Source organism: Telopea speciosissima, chromosome 1 (genome assembly GCF_018873765.1).
Source record: "Telopea speciosissima isolate NSW1024214 ecotype Mountain lineage chromosome 1, Tspe_v1, whole genome shotgun sequence".
Taxonomy (NCBI): domain Eukaryota; kingdom Viridiplantae; phylum Streptophyta; class Magnoliopsida; order Proteales; family Proteaceae; genus Telopea; species Telopea speciosissima.
The window spans coordinates 28142899-28163369 of record NC_057916.1 but is presented as its reverse complement, the minus strand read 5'-3'; the positions used below and the strand labels follow the sequence as shown (position 1 = coordinate 28163369).

The 20471-nt window shown below is 38.2% G+C and overlaps 1 protein-coding gene across 1 annotated transcript; it reads right to left on the bottom strand.

Moving 5' to 3' along the window:
- Positions 1-503: 503 nt before the first annotated feature.
- LOC122662316 (pumilio homolog 1-like) lies at positions 504-19744 on the bottom strand. The gene is made up of 9 exons (XM_043857917.1): positions 18866-19744; positions 15187-16745; positions 14938-15079; positions 14693-14800; positions 7033-7245; positions 6796-6906; positions 4473-4667; positions 1784-1958; positions 504-1010 (listed from the first exon to the last, which is right to left on the bottom strand). The coding sequence occupies exons 1-9, from the start codon at positions 19511-19513 to the stop codon at positions 973-975; spliced, it is 3189 nt and encodes a 1062-aa protein (XP_043713852.1). The 5' UTR covers positions 19514-19744; the 3' UTR covers positions 504-972.
- Between the last annotated feature and the right edge of the window lie 727 nt (positions 19745-20471).

Sequence of the window (20471 nt, the reverse complement as noted above, 5' to 3'; positions counted from 1 at the left end):
TCCAATCATTTTCCAGCACAGCAGGTGCTTTGGCTTGGTTATTAGTGGCTCTACATTCATAAAATATAGTAACACTCGAAGTAATTCCTCACCCATACCTAAGGGGCAAACCAGGAAGGGGGAGGGAAGGCAACTCTAGGGGGCCTTACTCCAGAAGAATTGATTCTGTAGGTAGGGGGTAGAGCCCAAGAGCCAACAATATATTCAAGGTTTTTTTTTTTTTTTTTTTGTGGGGGGGGGAGGAGGGTGTGGGGATGGTTACTAAAACAAGAACCAATATCTACAAGAAATTCAGTGTGTCGATCTTTAGAACTTCGGACAAGCTTCAAAGATCAAAAAGTTCAAAACCAAGCCTGAACAACAGCTAGTTGTCATAACTTGAAACATCAATCTAAACCAGTTTGATCGGCATATAGCTTACTAGCACATAAAACTAGCATCAATTGGTAAGTCATTCAACAGATTGCAGAGAACTAGATAAAATAAACGCACAACCATCAAAATGCTTAAGGAAATATAAAATTAACCATGCCAGCCAAGTATTCAAATACAGGACTGGACCATCACAGAAAACTGTACTTCAATAAAGGATAAAAAAAAATCCCATAGACAGAAAATTTCTGGCCTCATCTAACACTGAAGGCTCTCCACATGGCGACATTTGTACAGTCGTGTTAACATATTCACTACCTCTTTTTTTTCTTTTTCAACTCTTTACACCCTTAAAAAACTTGTACACTCATTTTATCTCCTCCGCAGGGGCATCAGGTGTATTCACTGAGCCTCAGCTTGCCTGATTCTAGGTATACCCTCAAACTACACAATGTACAGTTTTCCAGTACAAGCAATAATTTTATTCCCAATCAGCTCGTACCTTCTAAATAGACAGAGCAATAACTGAACAAGGGGAGAAGTGGGGGAGAGAGAGAGCTCATACTAGCCTCAGTTAGCTGTACAACTTTCGGATGCCATCTAAGCAGGGTATGGAGACTGAATACCAATTCTCCTCTCTGCAAATAATAAATCCTCATTAGCGAGCTATTTCCATATCAAATATACATTAGATGGTACAACTGTACAACATAATCGTGTTAACTTCTTTAACAGTGTTACCCAACAAAGTCAACTGCAGACAGTAATCATAGCATACAGAATTGACACATCCAGAAAGAACCAGATAAATGAAAGAGGCTAGTAATACCCCCCCCCAACCTATGCAAACATTGGGCATATGATGAGCTCATTAATCAAGACATCACTATGAACACATCTTGGAAGCACCATAGCTCAACACATGGAAGCAAAAGAACAACATTGTCACATTATCAAATGACCAATGGTAAGACACTAGCTATATGGTAGCAATTATTTTGTCCCCAAGATTTCAGGGCTATGGGACATCCATGAAGCACCTACCCATCCATCAGGTAATCAAGAGTAGTTGCAACGCAGGTTGGTAGAGATGGTAAAAAAAATAACAATAATGATTCAAAGCACCATTGGTACAATAGTTTCTCAATATATGGAGCATAAAATGTTGCTCTATAGTAACCTGGTGATCTCAGGTTCGAACAAAGAAACAGCCTCTCCACAGAAGGTGGGGGTAAGGCTGCGTACATATGTCCCTCCCCAGACCACCCTGCGGGAGCCTCATGCACTGGGTACGCCCTTTATATGGAGCACAAAACTTACAAACAAAAAGTTTGCCAAATATTGAAGAATGGAAATTAAAAAAGAGAAAAAAAGAATATGGTTATAAAGTAAGAAGGAAAAAGAATAGTACCCCCAGCGGCTACAAGCTTCTCTACACGTGCAACTATATGCTTCCCATAAGTGTACTTCTTCAGTGCATTCAAATGGACCTTTATTCGTGATAGGATCAGTTCACGTTGCTGGTCATCACAAGTTTCCAGCACTTTCTGTACAACATAGTTTGCAAACTGATCTTTCATCATAGCCTGAAACCACAATAAACCTGGGAAATAAGGCTGTGAAACAATAAGGTGTGTGTGTTGTGGGGTGGGGTGGGGGGGGGGGGGGGGGGGAAATAGACTGAAAAAAGCATTACACAAATGGATTCTGGATTCAGTGAAATCTGAATCTAACCATAAGATCATCTTTAAAGTTTGAATTGTAAAAATCCAACTCTCTGAAAAATTATTTAGTTATAAGACTATTATCAGGTCATTTAACGTCACTGGGCACCAGTAGAACTAGTCTCTATCTATAAACAGGGGATAAAAAACACTTCATTGGATTTCAAGTAACTTGCCCCCATCAGCTTTAGAAGCAGCTTTAAGATTCCAAAACTGATTCCTCAACCATACAGCAGCCTGGATTAGTTAGTATAAATTTACCGCAAGCTTTCAATGAAAATTTCAAGGTAACCCATTTACTACATAACACATTAATAAAATTATTTACTGATCAGGTAACAATGCACCAAATGGAATAGGTCGAAGACTCCTACTATTGTTCTTTTATGTCAGCCAACTAAGAAATGTCATCAAGGTCTGCAGAGATTTTCAGATCACTGTTATTTCTTCTAGACAATAGAAAGAAGATCACTGATGTTCATCCATCAGCTTACACAATATACATCTTTAGATTCATCAGAACGGAAGACTACTGCATCAGCATCAATTTTACATGAATTTCCACTGCCTCTGAGATGTTTAACTTTACGCCAAATACAATTCGGGTCCTTTATTCGTAAGATTTTCTTTTTTTGCCTCTCAGATTTTTAACTTTACACCAAATACAATTCAGATCCTTCATTCTTAAGATTTTCTCTTTTGTTGTTGTTATGGGGGTTGATAATTAATTATTAAAAGATGCTATATTTTTTTCCAATGATTGCAGGCTACTCTTATGTTCCAAAGTTAAAATAATTTGAAACAAATATATAATGATGCTACATTATATATTTCTTAGGATCTAAATGACCTATGTAGAAATGGCCATTGCTTATTTCCAACACCAATAAGCTTCATTTCACATGATGCATTGCACAAATGGAACAAGTTCATTAAGGCTCCATGGTAGAAAGCTGATACATACAAATCACATAAATGGGCTAACTTTAGTGGAAATAAGATTTAAGCTGGGTTACAAATACATTGGGCCTTTGTTCTTATGCGTTTTCTTTGTAATTGGCTACTTTAACGGGCCTATAATACAGGTAGGGGTTAGGAAAACAAGATGAGTTTAGTCCAAATTCATGGGGTTATATGAATCAGTTTTTATTGTTCCTTTAGTGTTAAAAGTTAGCAGAGTCAAGTCCTAGAGTTATTAGGATAATTGGTTGGTTTTTATTTTTCAGTTTCTGCTATTGTTTTGGAGCCCTGGTTTGAGGAGTGTCAATTACTAGTCTGTTTTGTCTAGTCAAAGTAATGATTTGAGTTTCAACTCATTTTAGGATTGTTACAGTCAGACAGTTTATGAATTCAATATATAGACGTAATGGCCTATGGCCTAACCCACGTTTTATGAATAATGAGAGTTCAGTTTTCGAATTTAATGACAGTTGTGGATTCAGCAACTGCTTGAGTGATATTATCAGGACCTTAATGGATTCCAGGGATTGGTAAGGTGGATTCCATACTCTGTCTTCCTATTCTAATTTCCTATTTTCTAATTTTTATACTATTCTTCTAACCCTGCTCTCTAAATTCTACTTCTTACTTCATATCAGTGATACTCTGCTTTGTGCCATTTCCATCTACCTTCTTACCATTACACTTCTATGCCATCGTAGTTTCTTCTCAAAATTTAGGAATAGGTTTCTATTAATATTACTTTCTGAAATTCTAGTATTGCTTTCTAGATTACAATCCTATATTCTATGATACTAATTCCCTGTCATGTTTTCCTAGAACCATTAGGAGTTAGGACTGCATTTGCACACCACAATTCTGATTTCAGAACAGGAGAATTTGACCCAAGTTTCAGGTCATTCTGATCTGCCTATCTTGAATTACTAAATTTCTCCCTAGTTCTCCTGTTCTAAAATTTCAGCGGTTAAATTCTGTTAGTTTCTATTACTAATCCTATGACTTAGAGATCCACCAGGAGATCCGTTCTCTTGAGTTCCATTCCTAGGGCTTGAGGGTTATACTTAGATCTGCATTAAAAGCACAATGATCATGTATCTGGCACAGACAAAAACGGCAAGGGCAAATGAAATTCTTTACTATTTCCTATTACAGTGTCCTAAATTAGATTTAAATCACTTAGCTCGACATCAGAAGAGTCCATATACAGTGTTTGTTAATTGTTATAAACGTATAAAACCCATCCTTTGATCCTTAAATCTTAGTTTATGGTAACAAAAGGAGAATATATTGACTTTGCCATACAAAGAGAGGAGAGGAGGGGGGGGGGGGGAGATAGTATATGACTAGCACCAGTACTCAGCTACAAAACATGTTCATATCCAATATACTGATAGAAACCACAGAAATTTGATAAACCTGCAGAGGCTCGTTCTCATCTGTGGAACCAAGCATCTCATTGACCAAAATCTGACGTTCTGCGGGACCACCAAAAGTTAAGCACTTTTCAACAACATTGGAAGCAAATTTCTGTTGACTCATTTGAACTATCTGCCCAGCTAACTTCTTTATTATAGCAGTACGCTCATTTGGTTTTCCATGCTCCAGTACATGCTGTAGTAGAGACAAATAAAAGATAAATATGGAAGAATAATTTGAACAATATACGTGTGAAATTATAACGAAAGCAAGAAATTGTGAGGTAAGAATGTGATAGCGGCATTATAAAAACTGAAAAGTTGTAGAGTCCAATTTAAACAGTTCAAAAACCATCAATGGCCAGTTATTGAATTGATATCAAAATTTAAGGTAACAGATTTAAATTGGTCAAAAACAAGATTCAAAAAAAAATAAAAAATCCCAGCAGTTGAAACCCATGGCCTAAAATCAATAGCTGCCTATAAGAGGATTCACTAATGAGTAATCAAGTCTCCCAAAGACATCAGAATTTGGTGCTGTGATGCAGAAGCACAGATTGCTTAGTAACTTCATGTTTGTATAGGGTTATTTTAGTCTTTTGTCAAATGAAGGGTCTAGATTTAATAGGAAAAACCAATGGCTACGAATTTAGGGGAAGTACGGTAGTTATTCAATCTCTCTGTAAGTACTCTTATGTAGTGGCAGAAGAGGTTCCTTTCTAAAATAAAAAGGAATTGAATTTGAATAATTTATTATTTGCCTCAATGTTTGTTTCCTCCTCCCTCTTCCCCTTCTTGGCCAGCACCATGTCAAACGCAAGATCAGGATGCCAAACAGCATACACATATTGAAACCTTTGTTTCGGGATCAATCAGAGATGCCAAGCTTTTTCTTTATTGGATCTAATCTAACTACTTTTAAGAATTTTTTTTCCCGGTGGCAAACTATTTCCAGAGGTTCCATAGTTATTTCATTGGTGGCAACCTGCTCAGGAGCACGTAAACTCTGAATTTGGATTTTCAGGAGACTGAAACAAATAGACCAACAAACTTGACTAACAAAACCATTAAAGTATGAGGCTGAGCAAACACCCCCTCCAAGAGAGAGAGAGAGAGAAAAGGGGGGGGGGGGAGAGGAGTCCTTGAGGACAAGATCTAAATGTAGGAGACCCTTATTTCTGGAATAAGTCTATAATTTGACATCAAATGTCGGTCAACATCAGATTTCAGTTTTTACTTTTTACAGCAGTATGGTTCCCACAGAAATGCAATCACTTACACTTTCCATTATTGGGATCCTGGTTGAGTCCTGGCAATAGAATCAGAATCCTCAATAGACAGGATACCAGGGAGGTGAGAACACAACTAGAATTGAGTAATTTTAATAACAAAGAAAGAAATAAGAGGGATATGACCATGGATTCTCATGAAAACCAGGGTTAGCAATTCACCAACCAAAACAAGGCATCTCACCAAGCAACCAAGCATTTCGTAGTTATTGGCATAAAACCAGATATTTCATTGAACTTTTTTAACTTCTTCAAAATACTCAGACAGCTCTTTTATAGAGTGTCGGAGAGGGTTCTAGACTCTAATTGGGACTTTCTTCTAGACTGTTTTCCATTTAATGAACTAAACATTTTCATGGACTTGCACAACCATCAACGGACCGAAATACCATTTTCAAGGACTTTCACAACCATCAAAGGACTGACTTACATTTACAAGGACTTACACAACCATCAATGAACCGACTAATTGACTGAAATAATATCTTTTAAGACTTTAGATAGTAGTTGTAATTTGTAACTAACTAGATAACGCTTGTCAAATTCTGCATACATGTATTAATTACTTTTCACCCTTCAAAAGTAATTAATGCATGTGTGCAGAATTTGACAAGGGTAGGCTGATTCAACCTCTCCAAGTGGAATTACAGAACTATATTGACAGATTACAAGTAAATTCCCATGGACAATTGTTACAAAAATCAGTTAAAAAAATAATTTGGTACAAAACCATTTATTGAGCAGAGCCATCAACAGTAATTATTAATAATGCAATGTTAAACAAATGGTTACGCAATCAAAAGAAGTTTCTTATTTCAATTTCAAAATTGTATAAGCAGAAGCCCCAGGAGGAAATGGTAAAAAGGGTCCGGGAGGGGAGGGGAGGGGAGGGGAGGGAAGGATTTATGAGTAAGAAGGTCCATTATTCTAGTAAAGAACACAGAATATGCCAACCACATCAACTCCATGCACTAACTGCAACCTATTATCAAAACCAGTCCAGTGAATTAGAAAGCTTCTGAAAAGAGAACAAACCTGAACGACATAATTTCCATATTGGTCCTGCGCCAACATGCAAACAGATTGCAAGATCTCAACCATCATAATACGCTGTGTTTTTGGGTCATTGCAATGCTCCAGTACTCTCTGTAATACGAAAGACATGTGATTTAGTCTACGTCTGTCATATCATTGAGCACCTAAAGTTGCAATATAGAAAACAAATAGTTAAGGTTTTTTTATTTATAAAAATAAGAAAAGAAAACCCTCAACCTGTATGACACGACAGCCATAGGGATGGGTGGAAAGTGTAACAACTTGATCATAGAATGAAGAAATAATGAACTGAATAGCATCCTGAGGTATGCACTCAATACACTTCTGGATGACATGATTCCCGTTTTGGTCACGTACACAACGCATGACATTACCATCAAGCTCTGCGACCATTTTAGTCTGTTGGTCCAAATCTACAACTTCTATCGCCTGAACCCACGAATTTTAAAAAATCATATAATTACACAATGGTAAGATTATAAAGGAAGAAATGAGTATCTGACAATGTGCATTATAATATGTTTAAAACTGGAAATATCAGCTTTAGGAACTTTATCTAAATCATGTTAGTGAGCATGGGAAAAAGTGAAGAACGTACATTTCAAAAATGACTGGAAGATCACTTGCTGCACCCTTCATTTTCAAATGCAAAATCACAAGTTCCTATACCTCTCTCTTGAGAAAGTCACACCATATATCTGTGTAGAGACCTTTGGTTGTTTAGGGTGGAAAATGGTGCCTATTTACTTAATTGCCAGTTGACCTGATGCAATTAAGTCATCTAAAAAGGATTATTTACTAGAAATAAGCCCTGGGTTGGATTACATACGTGTTGGACCTTTAGTTCAATGGGTTTTCTTTGTAATGGACCACTTTAATGGGCCTATACTATGGGTAGAGGCTAGGCATACGGGATTACTTAGTTAGGTGTCTTTATTTCTTTCTTTTAATTATTATTAAGTGTTTTAGTAGGCTGGATTAGGATTCTATAAGCCCAGCCCTGTTTTGAGTCAGTTTCCTACTCACTAGTCAGTTTAGATTACCTTATTAGTTAAGGACTGGGTTAAGCCTTTTCTTTTGTGTTGGAGTCTATTTAGTCCATTTTTGAGTTTTATCTATAAGGTTGTACGAGGGGCTAGCATGGTACACGAAAATTGATTAATGAAAAGCTTTCACTCTCTTCTCTTCATGCTGTGAAGAAATCTCTTGTGTTTGATCAAGAAAACCCTTATGTGTGAACAAGGTAGTTTGGTGTTTCATCTAATCGAACACCTTGTGGTGTAAAGCCCGGGTGGATTGCTCTATTGCTCATGTTCCTGTGTTGCTATTCTTATCCTGTTTTTCATTGAATCTATCTTCTAAATTTCTGCTATTAACAAGTTCAGACCTTGAAATTTTCAGCAAATTCCTGTTCTACCTAGAATTTACATGTTACATGTTTTTTGAGATTAAGCAATCCAGCTATAAGATTCCTTCAAGATTTTGACCATATGTTCATGAATCCTAATAGTGAACTCGATATGAGTTGACCTAATTCCGACCATTTGATCTTGAGATATTTCTGTTTTTTCCATTCTGCTCCTACTCTCCATCATAGCTACAGTTTTAACCTTCCTTGTTAAATCTATTCTGAGATTTAAGCTACTGCTTATGTCATATGCTGTTGAATTGATTGACCACTACAAACCCTCATTTCTGGTTTTGACTTCCTTGGTAAATTACTGTTTAACCCCTACTTTGGTTACTGTTTGTTTTCTCACCGATATACTGATGTTCAAATCTATTTTAATCACTAGTTCATAACAGATATCAATGTGAATTGCTTACCCTGTTATCAACGTGAATAGCTTACCCTGTTTCTGTTCTTGATTGCAGATTAATTACCTAAATACCCTTCTCCTACATCTACTAGGATTGTCCCATATAGCCTGAATTATTCTTTGATTTAAGGGAAAATTACGTCTACTACCCCTGGGGTTTCAAACAATAATGCCTACCACCCCTGGAGTTTCATCTATTTCATAAACCTCCCCTGTATTTTGTAAGATTCTTACAAACGTACCCCTACTACCGTTAGCTGAGAACAGTTAAGTGATGATGTCATCGCCCAAATATTAACTAAATGCCAATAATACCCTTTTGAAGGTACTTTTACCTTGTTACCAAAAAAAAGTACTTTTACTCTTTTACCCTTGTGTTACAAAACCATTAAAAAAAAAAAAGAAATAGAGAGCGAGAACCGTGAGAGTTTCAGAGGAGGGTTTCATGGAGAACAAGGAGGATCAAGCTTGCGGAGCTCATAAGAGTCCATTCGCAACCAAGATCTTCAAAGGCTCCTGAGATTTAGAATTTTTTTTTTAATCTACAAAAATCGAGTACTCTATTCATTCAAGAACTGCTGAAGTGTTGAAGTGATTCATACACAACAATCTATTTCTGGAATTGAGATTTAGAATTCCACTGAAGCATAAAGTTGGGAATAATCCTGTGGAATGTGCTCCCATTGTAGTGAAGAGGTTTCCCACTCTTCCCAATACCATTCTTCCCTGTGCAAAGCACTCAAAAATTCTCTGTGGTTTTAGGAACTGTTTTCCCAAAGAGGCCCATGACAATACGACCAGCAGGTTTTCCATCGATCTCAAAATCAAAGTATACATTGTGAGTTATACTAATTTTGTTCATGAAGAAATCCAATCGCATTCTAAGGATTTACTCTGAACGAGCCAAACAATGGGGTTGTTTTCTGAACATGCAGAGAATCTCTTACTCGGACCATCCAAAACTCCTAATAACCTCCCGTTTCGCTTCCAACGTAGTCTTATTCATCTGTGCCAGTGTGCGGACGGCATGGATAAACATCAAACTCGAGGGGTCACACCCCATTTCCTTCGCTTGCAGGACAACCTCATTAAAGTGAGGTTGTTTCCAGGCAAGTAATTGAGGGCGTCATAAAATTAGTTTTGAAATTCCAGATTCCGGCACCCCTTGATTTCGCAAGATCTCAATATTAGGTTCCATTACTCTTTGAATCCCCTTAATCCACTTCAACCGAGTCAAGGCCATAACAACATTCTTATCATCGTGAAGGAAACTCTTAAGGAAGTCCATGGAAGGAACACTTTTGTAATGGGTTTTGTACATTGACTATTCAATACAGTTGATTCTAGGATAAAAACAGCAGAATCGTTCAAATATTCCTCATATCTGTCAATTCCATGCTCACTTTCTCCTTGTGGTGGAGCGGGAGGAAGAGTAAGGGGGTGGGGCGATGGTTTGGGAGGAAGAAAATGGACTGGGGAGAGAGATCAGTGGTGGAGCGGGAGGAAGATCAGGGGATGGGGCGGGGTTGCAGTCGTGCGGTGGGGGTGTTGGAGTTTGTCGGTTCTGGGAAGAAGAAGGAAAACAAACGGAATAAAAATTAAAGAAAAGGGGAAAAAAAAGTTAATTTAAAAAACAAAGGGCAAAATTGTCATTTCTAAAACTAACAGAGTTAGTACTCAGGGGTACGGAAGTAATTTTTGAAACTCCAGGGGTGGTAGACGTAATTGTTTGAAACCACAGGGGTGGTAGACATAATTTTCCCTTGATTTAAAGATCTTGTCTATTGGCTACTGTTTTGAGTCTTTCAAATACAGTACTACATTAAGTAGTATTAGAGCATGGCAGAGAATAATCCAAGGCTTCCAGATCCATCGGATCTTATGGCAAGAGTTATAGAGATGTTTCAACAGCTCTCTGCTGAACAAAGAAACATAAGTGAGAGATTGCAAGTACTTGAGAATTGAAGCCCTCACCTGTCCAAGACAGTAACCTATTACCCGAAGATGAAGACAAATATACGGTACAATACTACATTTAAGCCTTTCAATTTTGGCTAAAGTGTTGGAGATGTTCCAACAATTATCTGAGGGGATGAATGAAAGTCAAAGGAGCATCAATGAGAGTTTGTTAGCAAAGGAGAATCAAATTACTACCAATATATATGATAGTCACATTCCACCTGAAGGAGAAGCAGGGTATCCGGCACATTCTACAGCCAATAACCACAATCAGAGGTTCACAGGAAGAGGCCCACAAAGAATTTCTACAGTCCAACCGACTTTTGAAGAGCATGAATAGACTTACTTTAATGCTGATATTGGTGTACATCATTGACGCTCTTATCGACTCACAAAAGTTCAAGATCAAATTGAAGGATTTTGAAGGAGTACAATGGTAGACATGACCCACAGCATTTTATGACTGGTTGGCAAGTCTTGATGATTACCATGACTAGTTCGATTTTTCATAAGCAAAAAAGATGACTAGTTAGCAAGTCTTGATTATTACTATGACTGGTTCGATCTTTTAGAGAGTCGTTTGAGGTGGCATGACCATGTTCTACAGAGGCCTTCGGATGCCCTAGTTCAAAGAAGGGACCTGATTCAGATTGAGGGAACCAGAAGAGCTAGAAGCACGCCTAAGATAACCATAGGATAAGTGGTAAAGAAAGAAATGCTTAGCCTAGGCCTTGCTCCTTGTATGACTTCAAATAGAGCTGATTGGAGCATAGTTGTCATGGCGTCGCCATGGCATCGCCATGGCGCCGCCATGGCGTCCTGGCGTTGGGAGAGGGGGCATATCGAGCTACGCCATGGTGGATGTCAATATATCGTTCGATATGGCTTCCATGGCGACGCCATGGCGTCGCCATGGACGCCATACCACGATATGTTGGCATATCGGTCGATATTTGTACATATAAAAGTTAGATTAAAATTTTTTTTTTAAACCATTTAATAGCTTAGATGCTTTGCTCCAAATCACATACACTAAAGAAAGACTATTGCTATCAAGCTTGATGAACAGTTAGCCTATCATTTGATTTTTACTATTGCTTTCAATTATTTGATAGGTTAATCTATATTTTCAATTTTTCATACTTTCATATACACTAATGGATATTAGTTACACTTTCATGAATTAAACCATAGTGGCATAGTATATTAGTAGTAGTGTAGTACACTTTCATGTTGATTTTTGATGTTATAGGACATATATTATAGCATACTAAATGACATTAAAAATACAGAAAATAAAAAATTAAACATGGTCGACATGCTCGCCATGGCAACGCCATGGCGGGCGACATGTCGATATATCGACGTGACACCCTTCCACCGACTTGGATCGCCGTGACGCCGTGACAACTATGGATTGGAGAGAGAGGATCCATGTGGTTGACCCCATATAGTTGGGCTTTGTTTGTTGTGACGCCGTTGTTGTATTACACTCCTTTCTCATAGTCTAGGGCTCATTGTTGAGCAATTTAGATGCGGTTCGTAGCTAAATTGGGTCGATGCCCTAGAGTTTGTGTCTGTTGTGTGCTCCTTCCCTTTACCTTTATATTTCTTATTTGATGTTTCTTCTGGGTTCCATGTAGCCAACCCTATCTAATTGGGATAAGGCTGAGTAGCAGTAGTAGTAGTAGTAGTAGCTGTTGTTGTTGTTGTTGTTGTTGGCTTGAACTAAGTTAGTTGGTTCAGCACGTGAGTGGTGGATGACCTATGAGAGGGACCTCAAAGACCGTGGCAAAGCACCCAATACATGGGAGGAGATGAAAGAAGAACTGAAGAAGAAATCCTTATCATGAACATTCAAAGCTAGACTGCCAGATCGATTTAATTCCCTTCGACAAGATTACCGTCAAAAGACCTTCAAAGCTGAAGACAGCTTCAAGCATCGATCAATGAAATTTAGTTTGAAGTTGGAGATGTTGGAAGTCTGACACCAACAATGTTAAAGCACAAGTTGAGTGCAACTTTGTACCATCAAAGGCAGAAACAAGGGAAGCATTCAAAGAAAAGAAGCCTGAAGTTTAAGATAAAGCTGAAGTGATCACAGTGAACTATGATAATAAAGAAGAGATGGTGCTTGAAGCTACAAAGACTGAAAGTTAACATATAGAAGATTCTATTGAAGAGGTTTATGTTGAAGAGATCAAAGTAGACAAAGCTGAAACAATAGAAAACGAGGTAGTGGTCGAGAACACTCCACAAGAAGTCTAACAACATTCATGATGTTGTTCTTGAAGAGGTAGAGATTGTGCTTTAAATCTTCGCTGAGAAGGGTCCCAAAGTTGAGGCCTCTAAGAATATGACTTCATAGTTGATATTGATTAAGAGGTCGAACACATAGAGTTCGTTATGCTACCAAAATTCTTTGAAGAGCAAGCTCCATGCCTTGAAGACTTTATTACTAATGTCCCTACATCACCAGAGCTTCTTTTTTTTTGGGAATGGTCAAAGCAGCTACTCACACGTTGTTTTTCCATCATCACTGCAAAACTAGAGGTCAAGTATTTTCAAGCTGGGGAGAATTGATGCAGTCAAGTCACCTAAATAGGCTTGTTTTACTAAAAATAAGCCTTGGGTTGGGTTATATACGCATCAGACCTTTAGTTCAATGGGGTTTCTTTTGTAACAGGCCATTTTAATGGGCCTATAACATGGGTAGAGCCGTAGACGCTAGGCATACGTGATCACTTAGTTAAGTGTCTTTATTTCTTTATTTTAAGTGTTATTAAGTGTTTTAGTTAGGCTGGATTAGGATTCTATAAATCCAGCCCTGTTTTGAGTCAGTTTTCTTTATTATCCAGTTTCCTAGTCAGTTTAGGTTACCTTCTTGGTCAAGGATTGGGCTAGGCCTTTCTTTTTTACCGTTTGAGTCCTCTTTTGAGTTTTCTATATAAGGTTGTAAGGGGGGGCCAGCATGGTACACGAAATTTGATTAATGAAAAGCTTTTGCTCCTCTTCTCTTCATGCTGTGAAGAAATCTCATGTTTGATCAAGAAAACCCTAGTGTGTGATCAAGGTATGTTGGTGTTTGATCCAATCAGACACCTTGCAATGTGAAGCCCAGGTGGATTGCTCTATTGCTCATGTTCCTGTGTTGCTATTCTTATACTGTTTTTTATTGAATCTATCTTCTAAATTTCTACTATTAACAAGTTCAGACCTTGAAATTTCTGCAAATTCCTGTTCTACCTAGAATTTACATGTTACATGTTTTTTGAGATTAAGCAATCCAGCCATTAGATTCCTTCAAGATTTCGACCATATGTTCATGAATCCTAATAGTGAACTTGGTATGAGTTGACCTAATTCCGACCATTTGATCTTGAGATATCCCTGTTTTTTCCATTCTGCTCCTACTCTCCATTATGGCTACGGTTTTAACCTTCCTTGCTAAATCTATTCTGAGATTTAAGCTACTGCTAATGTCATATGCTGTTGAATTGATTGACCACTACAAACCCTAATTTCTGAATTTTGACTTCCTTGGTAAATTACTATTTAACCCCTACTTCGGTTACTGTTTGTTTTCTCACCAATATACTGAAGTTCAAATCTGTTTTAATCATTAGTTCATAACAGAGTTCAGTGTGAATTGATTACCCTGTTTTTGTTCTTGTTTGCAGATTTATTACCTAAATACTGTTCTCCTAGATCTACTAGGATTATATAACCTGAATTATTCTTTGATTTAAAGATTTTGCCTATTGGCTACTTTGTTGAGTCTTCCAAATACAGTACTACATTATGACCGCTAGTCACCAGGCCAACAGGTGGTCTTCTTCAGAGAAAATTTACTTTCAAGTGCCACACACATGATTTAGTCGTCCATTAGGTGAGTGGACTCAATTTTGTTAGGAGGGGAGAAGAAAAAAATACAAGTATATTGAATAATACCATCTCCAACCCTTTTTTTTAGCACACAAAGTGATGCATGGTACTACTGTAGACAAGAATGAGCACCAGAAACTCGAAGATCAGTGGAACTTAAAAAGAGAGGGTGGGGGACATATGGGTTACTTTAGTCACAATTGTAAAGGTACCTTTTGTATCACTCGACAGCCATACATTTGGAGACTGAGTGTCAAAACATGACCAGTTAGCTGGTTTGCCAATTCTCTTCTCTGAGATGCAGTTCCATGCTCAAAAAACTGGAGAGAAACTACAATTATAAGACATCCATAGAACTCTCAAAAGAACTGAAAACACGTCATATGAAACAGACGTGCATGCATATGTCAGATTCTCAATAAGAGGGTGAATAGGGAATAAACAATAATTAAGATACCTTTTGGATAACATAGTTACCGAAAACATCAGTCATCAAAGAAAGAGCTTGGGGAATGATTTCCTGGAAAACCATGTTTTTCTCTTCCGTTGTAGCTGTTTCAAGTTTTTGTTGTATAAATCGGCTCCCATACTGATCAGCACTGTTCATAACGATTGTTGGTTAGATGAATTCAATTCCAATATTCCTGAATTTTAAACTAGATATTTTTTTAGTAATGAAGAGTGGAAAAGTAAAAGCAACATATACCTGAATTCAACAACATGACTTGCAATTTCTGAAAGTTCAAAACATTTGGTTTTGTTGCTCTTAAATTCCTCCAAAAGTGACGATGCAAAGCTCTCATCCATGTTTCCAGCACCTTCCGAGTGCCAGGATCCCATGACACCACCACTTAAGTTTCTCAGCCCAGGAGGAAAACGCATGTTTCGATCATGCCTAATAGGACTACCAGGTCCAACAGGAGAATTGGGAAGAACCGGACTAGCCAATGGGCTTCCAGGATACGACATACCAAGATTAAAAGGAGGATTTCCATAGTAACCAGGATTGAGGTTGCCAGATTTACCTAGGAAAGGCATTCCATACTGTGATTTCTGGGGTGAAAGCAATGCCCCAAGATAAGCTTTTTGGAGCCCAAGTAAATCCACATATGAATTCCCAAGGTAGTTCCTGTCAACAGAAGGGTCATTAAGGGCTGCAACCTGTGCTGCAGCGTACTCAGCTGTCCTCAAGTACTGAAGATACATAGGATCCATAAGGGGCACTTGAAGAGCATTCCCAGTATGATTGCCCATCCTGTTGAGATTTGACAACTCTGCTGCATTGGTCAAATTTGCTCCAGAAGGCAAACCTCCCCCCAGTGTTCTAGAGTGCATGCCAGGGGCTGCCATAGCAGATCCTGCAGCAACATTTTCAAATAAAGGAGGCAGGTTACCACTGCCAAGCTGACCTGTAATCATGGAATAACCACCTAAACCATAATTTGCAAATGCTGAATTTGAACCATCTACATTCTGATAGTGAGAAGGAGAACCTCCTGCACTATTAAGCATGGGAGTAGAGGGACCTTTCATGTACAAGTTACCAGACGATACAGCAGGTTTATGCAGTTCAGCTTGTGCATCAACTATCACCGAAGAGTTGTTCAGGTCCATCCCAGTCCCATTGCTTTTACCCAAATTAGGGTATGATCCCTTTGTTGCGTGAGGAATTAAAGGCAGATTTAAATGACCAGACTCAGATCTATTCAAGTATGGGTTCTGCTTAACACTGTTCTGACCACCTTGCAGATTGAATAGGAAACTATGGTGATCATCCAGACCATGTTGAACATGCGGTTGTGCATGACTCTCTTCATCTACCACACCATTTGTTGACAAACTCATTCCTGATAAAGCAGTTACAAGATCGGTAGACTCAGTCATACTTGATGCAACACCATTGAATGAGTTAGGACCAATGTTATTCCTCTTATCTTTATCACTGACCCTCCCTCCTCCAACAGGTGGAAGGCAAGGACTAGGAGCTCTACCAACAAGTTGAGGATCAGGAGTTGTGCTTCTCGATAAGGAGGCACCTAAAGCAGACGCAAAACTATGAGAAGTCGACGAACCAATGTTATGGACCCCGGACATGCCCTGAATGTTTGCACCAGACCGCAGAGCATCTACAGCTGCCAATTCAAGATGCAAATGAGCAAGCTGAGATTCAGCAGAACTTAGTGCCTCCACACTGTCATCAAAGGCATTACGGCTGGCAGGGCGAGAAGGGTGGCCAGAGACAGGTGTTGCACGCCCCAGATCATCCTGCAGTGAAACTAACCTCTTACTCCACCAGAAGCAGCAGAAGACAACAGGTATTATCATAAAAAAAAAAAGTGTCACAGTGCACGAGGACCAAACCTAAGGACAAAATTTTCAAAACCTTGTGACATTATCGATGTAAGAAAAAAGAACAACTCACTGAGTTGTTCACTTTCTTACTTCTAAATTCACATGAATGATACATTTCAAATCTTCAAGATAGGTGTACAATAGGCCAAATTTTCCAGCTCCCCATGACAAACAAAAGGCTGTGGGTCTATTGGGGAAAAAAATCAAATTGTCTTTCTCCAGACTAAAATGTAAGCTTTAAAAAGGGGAGAAGAGGATCCTGGTATTAAAATTTTTCATGTACAATTTCTTCCACAAGAAGAAAATCAGCAAATTAAATCACAGAATAATTTTTGGTAAATAAAACAGAGCATATGCAAATCTAGTCACAGAACCCTCAAAAAAATTAATAGCTGCAATTGCCCTTGGGTCAGCATCTCTTTCTTGAAGCTAAATTAAACGTCATATGGAATTTGTTTTGTTAGCTGAGATGGCTTAAAGGTGACAATATCACAATTTCAGGGATCAATCAAATGTGCAGGTTCTTTAAGCACATCCATTGATGCTCTTCAATTATTGCATTCATCATAATAATATTAATTGCTAGTTTTACATCATGTTGAGATTATCTGAAGTTATTTTATACTAAACTATTCACCTCACTCTTTATTTGGAAACCAGAACATCCATAAGTAGGAAAATTGAAACATATTGTTTCTTTTTTGCAACTAAAATATCAAATATATGGCAGAACAAAAGAATACATGCACGCAAGCAGAAAAGAAAGTACTCTTGAGCACAGCTCAATTAGGCTTTATTCGATCATTATTTATTTTTTAACATATCCAGTTTTCTTATGTGCCTGCAGATACAAGAGGGAAGAGCTCCATTGTTACCTCACCATCTATGAGCATGTTTAGCATAATTATCCATCCTTATTGTTAGGCGCCTCTCCTTGGATATGTGATTTGCGTCACAAAGTTGCATTCTTATTTCAATTTCCTGATATGGAAAAAAATGGGCTCTAGATTTTTATTCCCTCAGGCAAACTTATAAATCCAGACTAAATGGTTCTAATAAATGCAACTTCGAAAATCATTTTCTAGACCCTCATTGGTCTAAATAAATAGACCAATGTCTGAAAGGGTATCTAATAACAAACCCATAGCAAGCTGAGTAGAAAGGATATCTATAAGTTAGTGCCAGAGAGGAAGAATGGAAAATGAAGCCAACAGTAATTTTTAGAAACATTTAAAATTTTGGGTTAGTTGAGTTGAATATGCTATCAATCAGTAGTTCCTATCCCTAGATTACATCAACGTAGATGCTTACTTTTCCTTCCCAGATTAAAAAATCATGAGGAAATGAAACACTTTAGGAATAAATCTCTGATTCAGGGGTAAAGAAAGCAACAAACAAACGATAGCCAGGTTCCTGAGGGAAAATTACTAAGCTGCAATATAAAGAAAACTACCAAAGATGGCAATAGAAGGAGGTAAGAGTAAATTGGAGTTTAATAGGCTGCTAGATCAGCCAATAGGTAAAGATAGGGATGGCTTGATGATTGATGAAAGACAGCACCATAGTGGTGAGACAAAACAAGAAAGCACTTGAGAATAAAAATTAGAAGATAAAAAATGAGCAGGAAACTCGATACTTGTAATGAGCATGTTAGCAAGAAATTTGTTATCATTTGCTGAAAGATTAATTATCTTCATCAACTCCACTCACCACAATTCTAAGTCACAGTTAGCATAAATATTCAAGTCAACAACAAAAAAAGAGTCAGGTGTACAAGACAAAATGAAGATTATATCGGTGTAATACTGGGGTAGAAATGATTAGAAACCAAATCTAATGAATAAATCTGCCAAGGATGCCTAAAGTAGAACCTAGCATAACAAAGTGCTAAACATCCATGGTGATACTAGAAAGAGAGAAAAGAAGGAAACAAAAAAGCATACTTTTTTGCTACGCCCAAAAGATTTTTAAGCACCGCAAAACAGGAAGAGAACTTTCAAGCATAGAACAACAGAAGTATTAAAGAGGGTCACCTGAAAAATATCTGCGAGGCTCTTCTGTCTGCTCCCAAGTCCTAATCCCGACAATCCAATCAGGCCATCACCACCCCACTCCGATGAAGCCTGTGGTTTCCTCAGCTCAACCTCGTTCTCTTCTTTCTGTGAATTAAACCCAGGCTGCAATGAGAACAGCGATCTACTGCCCCCGTCATCAGCTCGATTCACCTTCCTTCTATCTCCAATGCCTCCTATCACCGAACTCCCTCCTTGAAGCCTCTGAGCGGAACGCCAATCCTCCTTAGAGAGCAAAGGTGGCGGAAGACGGGGGTTCAGGTTCACGTTAGAGTAATAATAAGAAAGGTAGGCTGGATCAGAGCGGAGCTGTTCTTCCGAGAATCCGTTGTCGTTCTTAATGCCAGCAAAGTCTGAGAGCGAGGCATCTCCGACATGGCCGAACAGACCTCCAACAGCATTTAAGGATCCCTCGACGGTCGGAGGAGCAGAACCACTCCTGTACAGATTAAGCTCCCTCTCCCTATCATTTGCCTCCTGCCGTCGTTGCTCTCGAAGCAACAGGCCTAACTCCTTCCCAAACTCCTCTCCAAAAGATCCATCGTTGCTCCCGAGCATCGGTCGCATCCCCATATCAGACAAGATTTTAAGAGGGCTCTCAGTTACCATTCCACAATAAAAAAGAACAAAAAAAATAAAAGAAAGGAAGACAAAACCCTAAAGCAGTTTTAAAAACCGCAACTTGAACAGCTCGAAAGCTAACAGTACAATATCTCTTAGCAGCTAATTGCTCATATAAAGCTTAACAGGAAGGAAAAATAGGATCTTTGGCTCTCAAAGTGGCTAACAAGTTCATTTCTTGACTCCGAAGACAGAGTAGACAGCTTAAAGGATGAACGAATCGAAAATCGAAAGAAAGATTAAAATTTTAAAATAGAATGAGGGATTATTACTAAGAATTCACCGGAAAATTCAGGAGATCGGATAGAAAAACAAGAAGTTGTTGATTATTACATCGACAATATCGACGATCGGCGATCGTTTCCGCCATTTCTACTACTATTAAAGATCGCAGCTTTAGCAGTGATCAGAGACATCAACGACAACAAAATTTAGCAGCAACAACAACAACTACTATTACTACTACTTCTACTACTACTACTACTACTACTAAGTAAAACTACTTAGTTGTACTGCAACAACAAACACTGGTAAGTTCTTCCAACACCCACGACAAACAAAACTCAAAAGACGAGAAAAGGAAAACGATGTGATTGAATGGGGTTGATAAAGCACACGAGCTAGTGAGATCAGAACCGTTCGATTCAGCGGCTGACGGCAGAGATCAACCCGACGGGGGTTTTTCATTGAAAGAACTCTCTCGTTAGGGTTTTATTTCCAGACCAATACGACCAATTAATAATTAAAATATTACTGATTAAAATAAATAAAGGACAAATTAAAATCATCGGGATACGTTGTTTTATTTTCTCTTCTTTTCTTTTCCATATTTTGCATTTCCTTCCTTGGGCCTGAACAGTTTTGCAATTGTGATTTAATTTAAGTAATTAATTTCATAAAAAGTGGTAGCTCGAGAGTGATTGGATGGATGAAGAAGTAGTGAGTG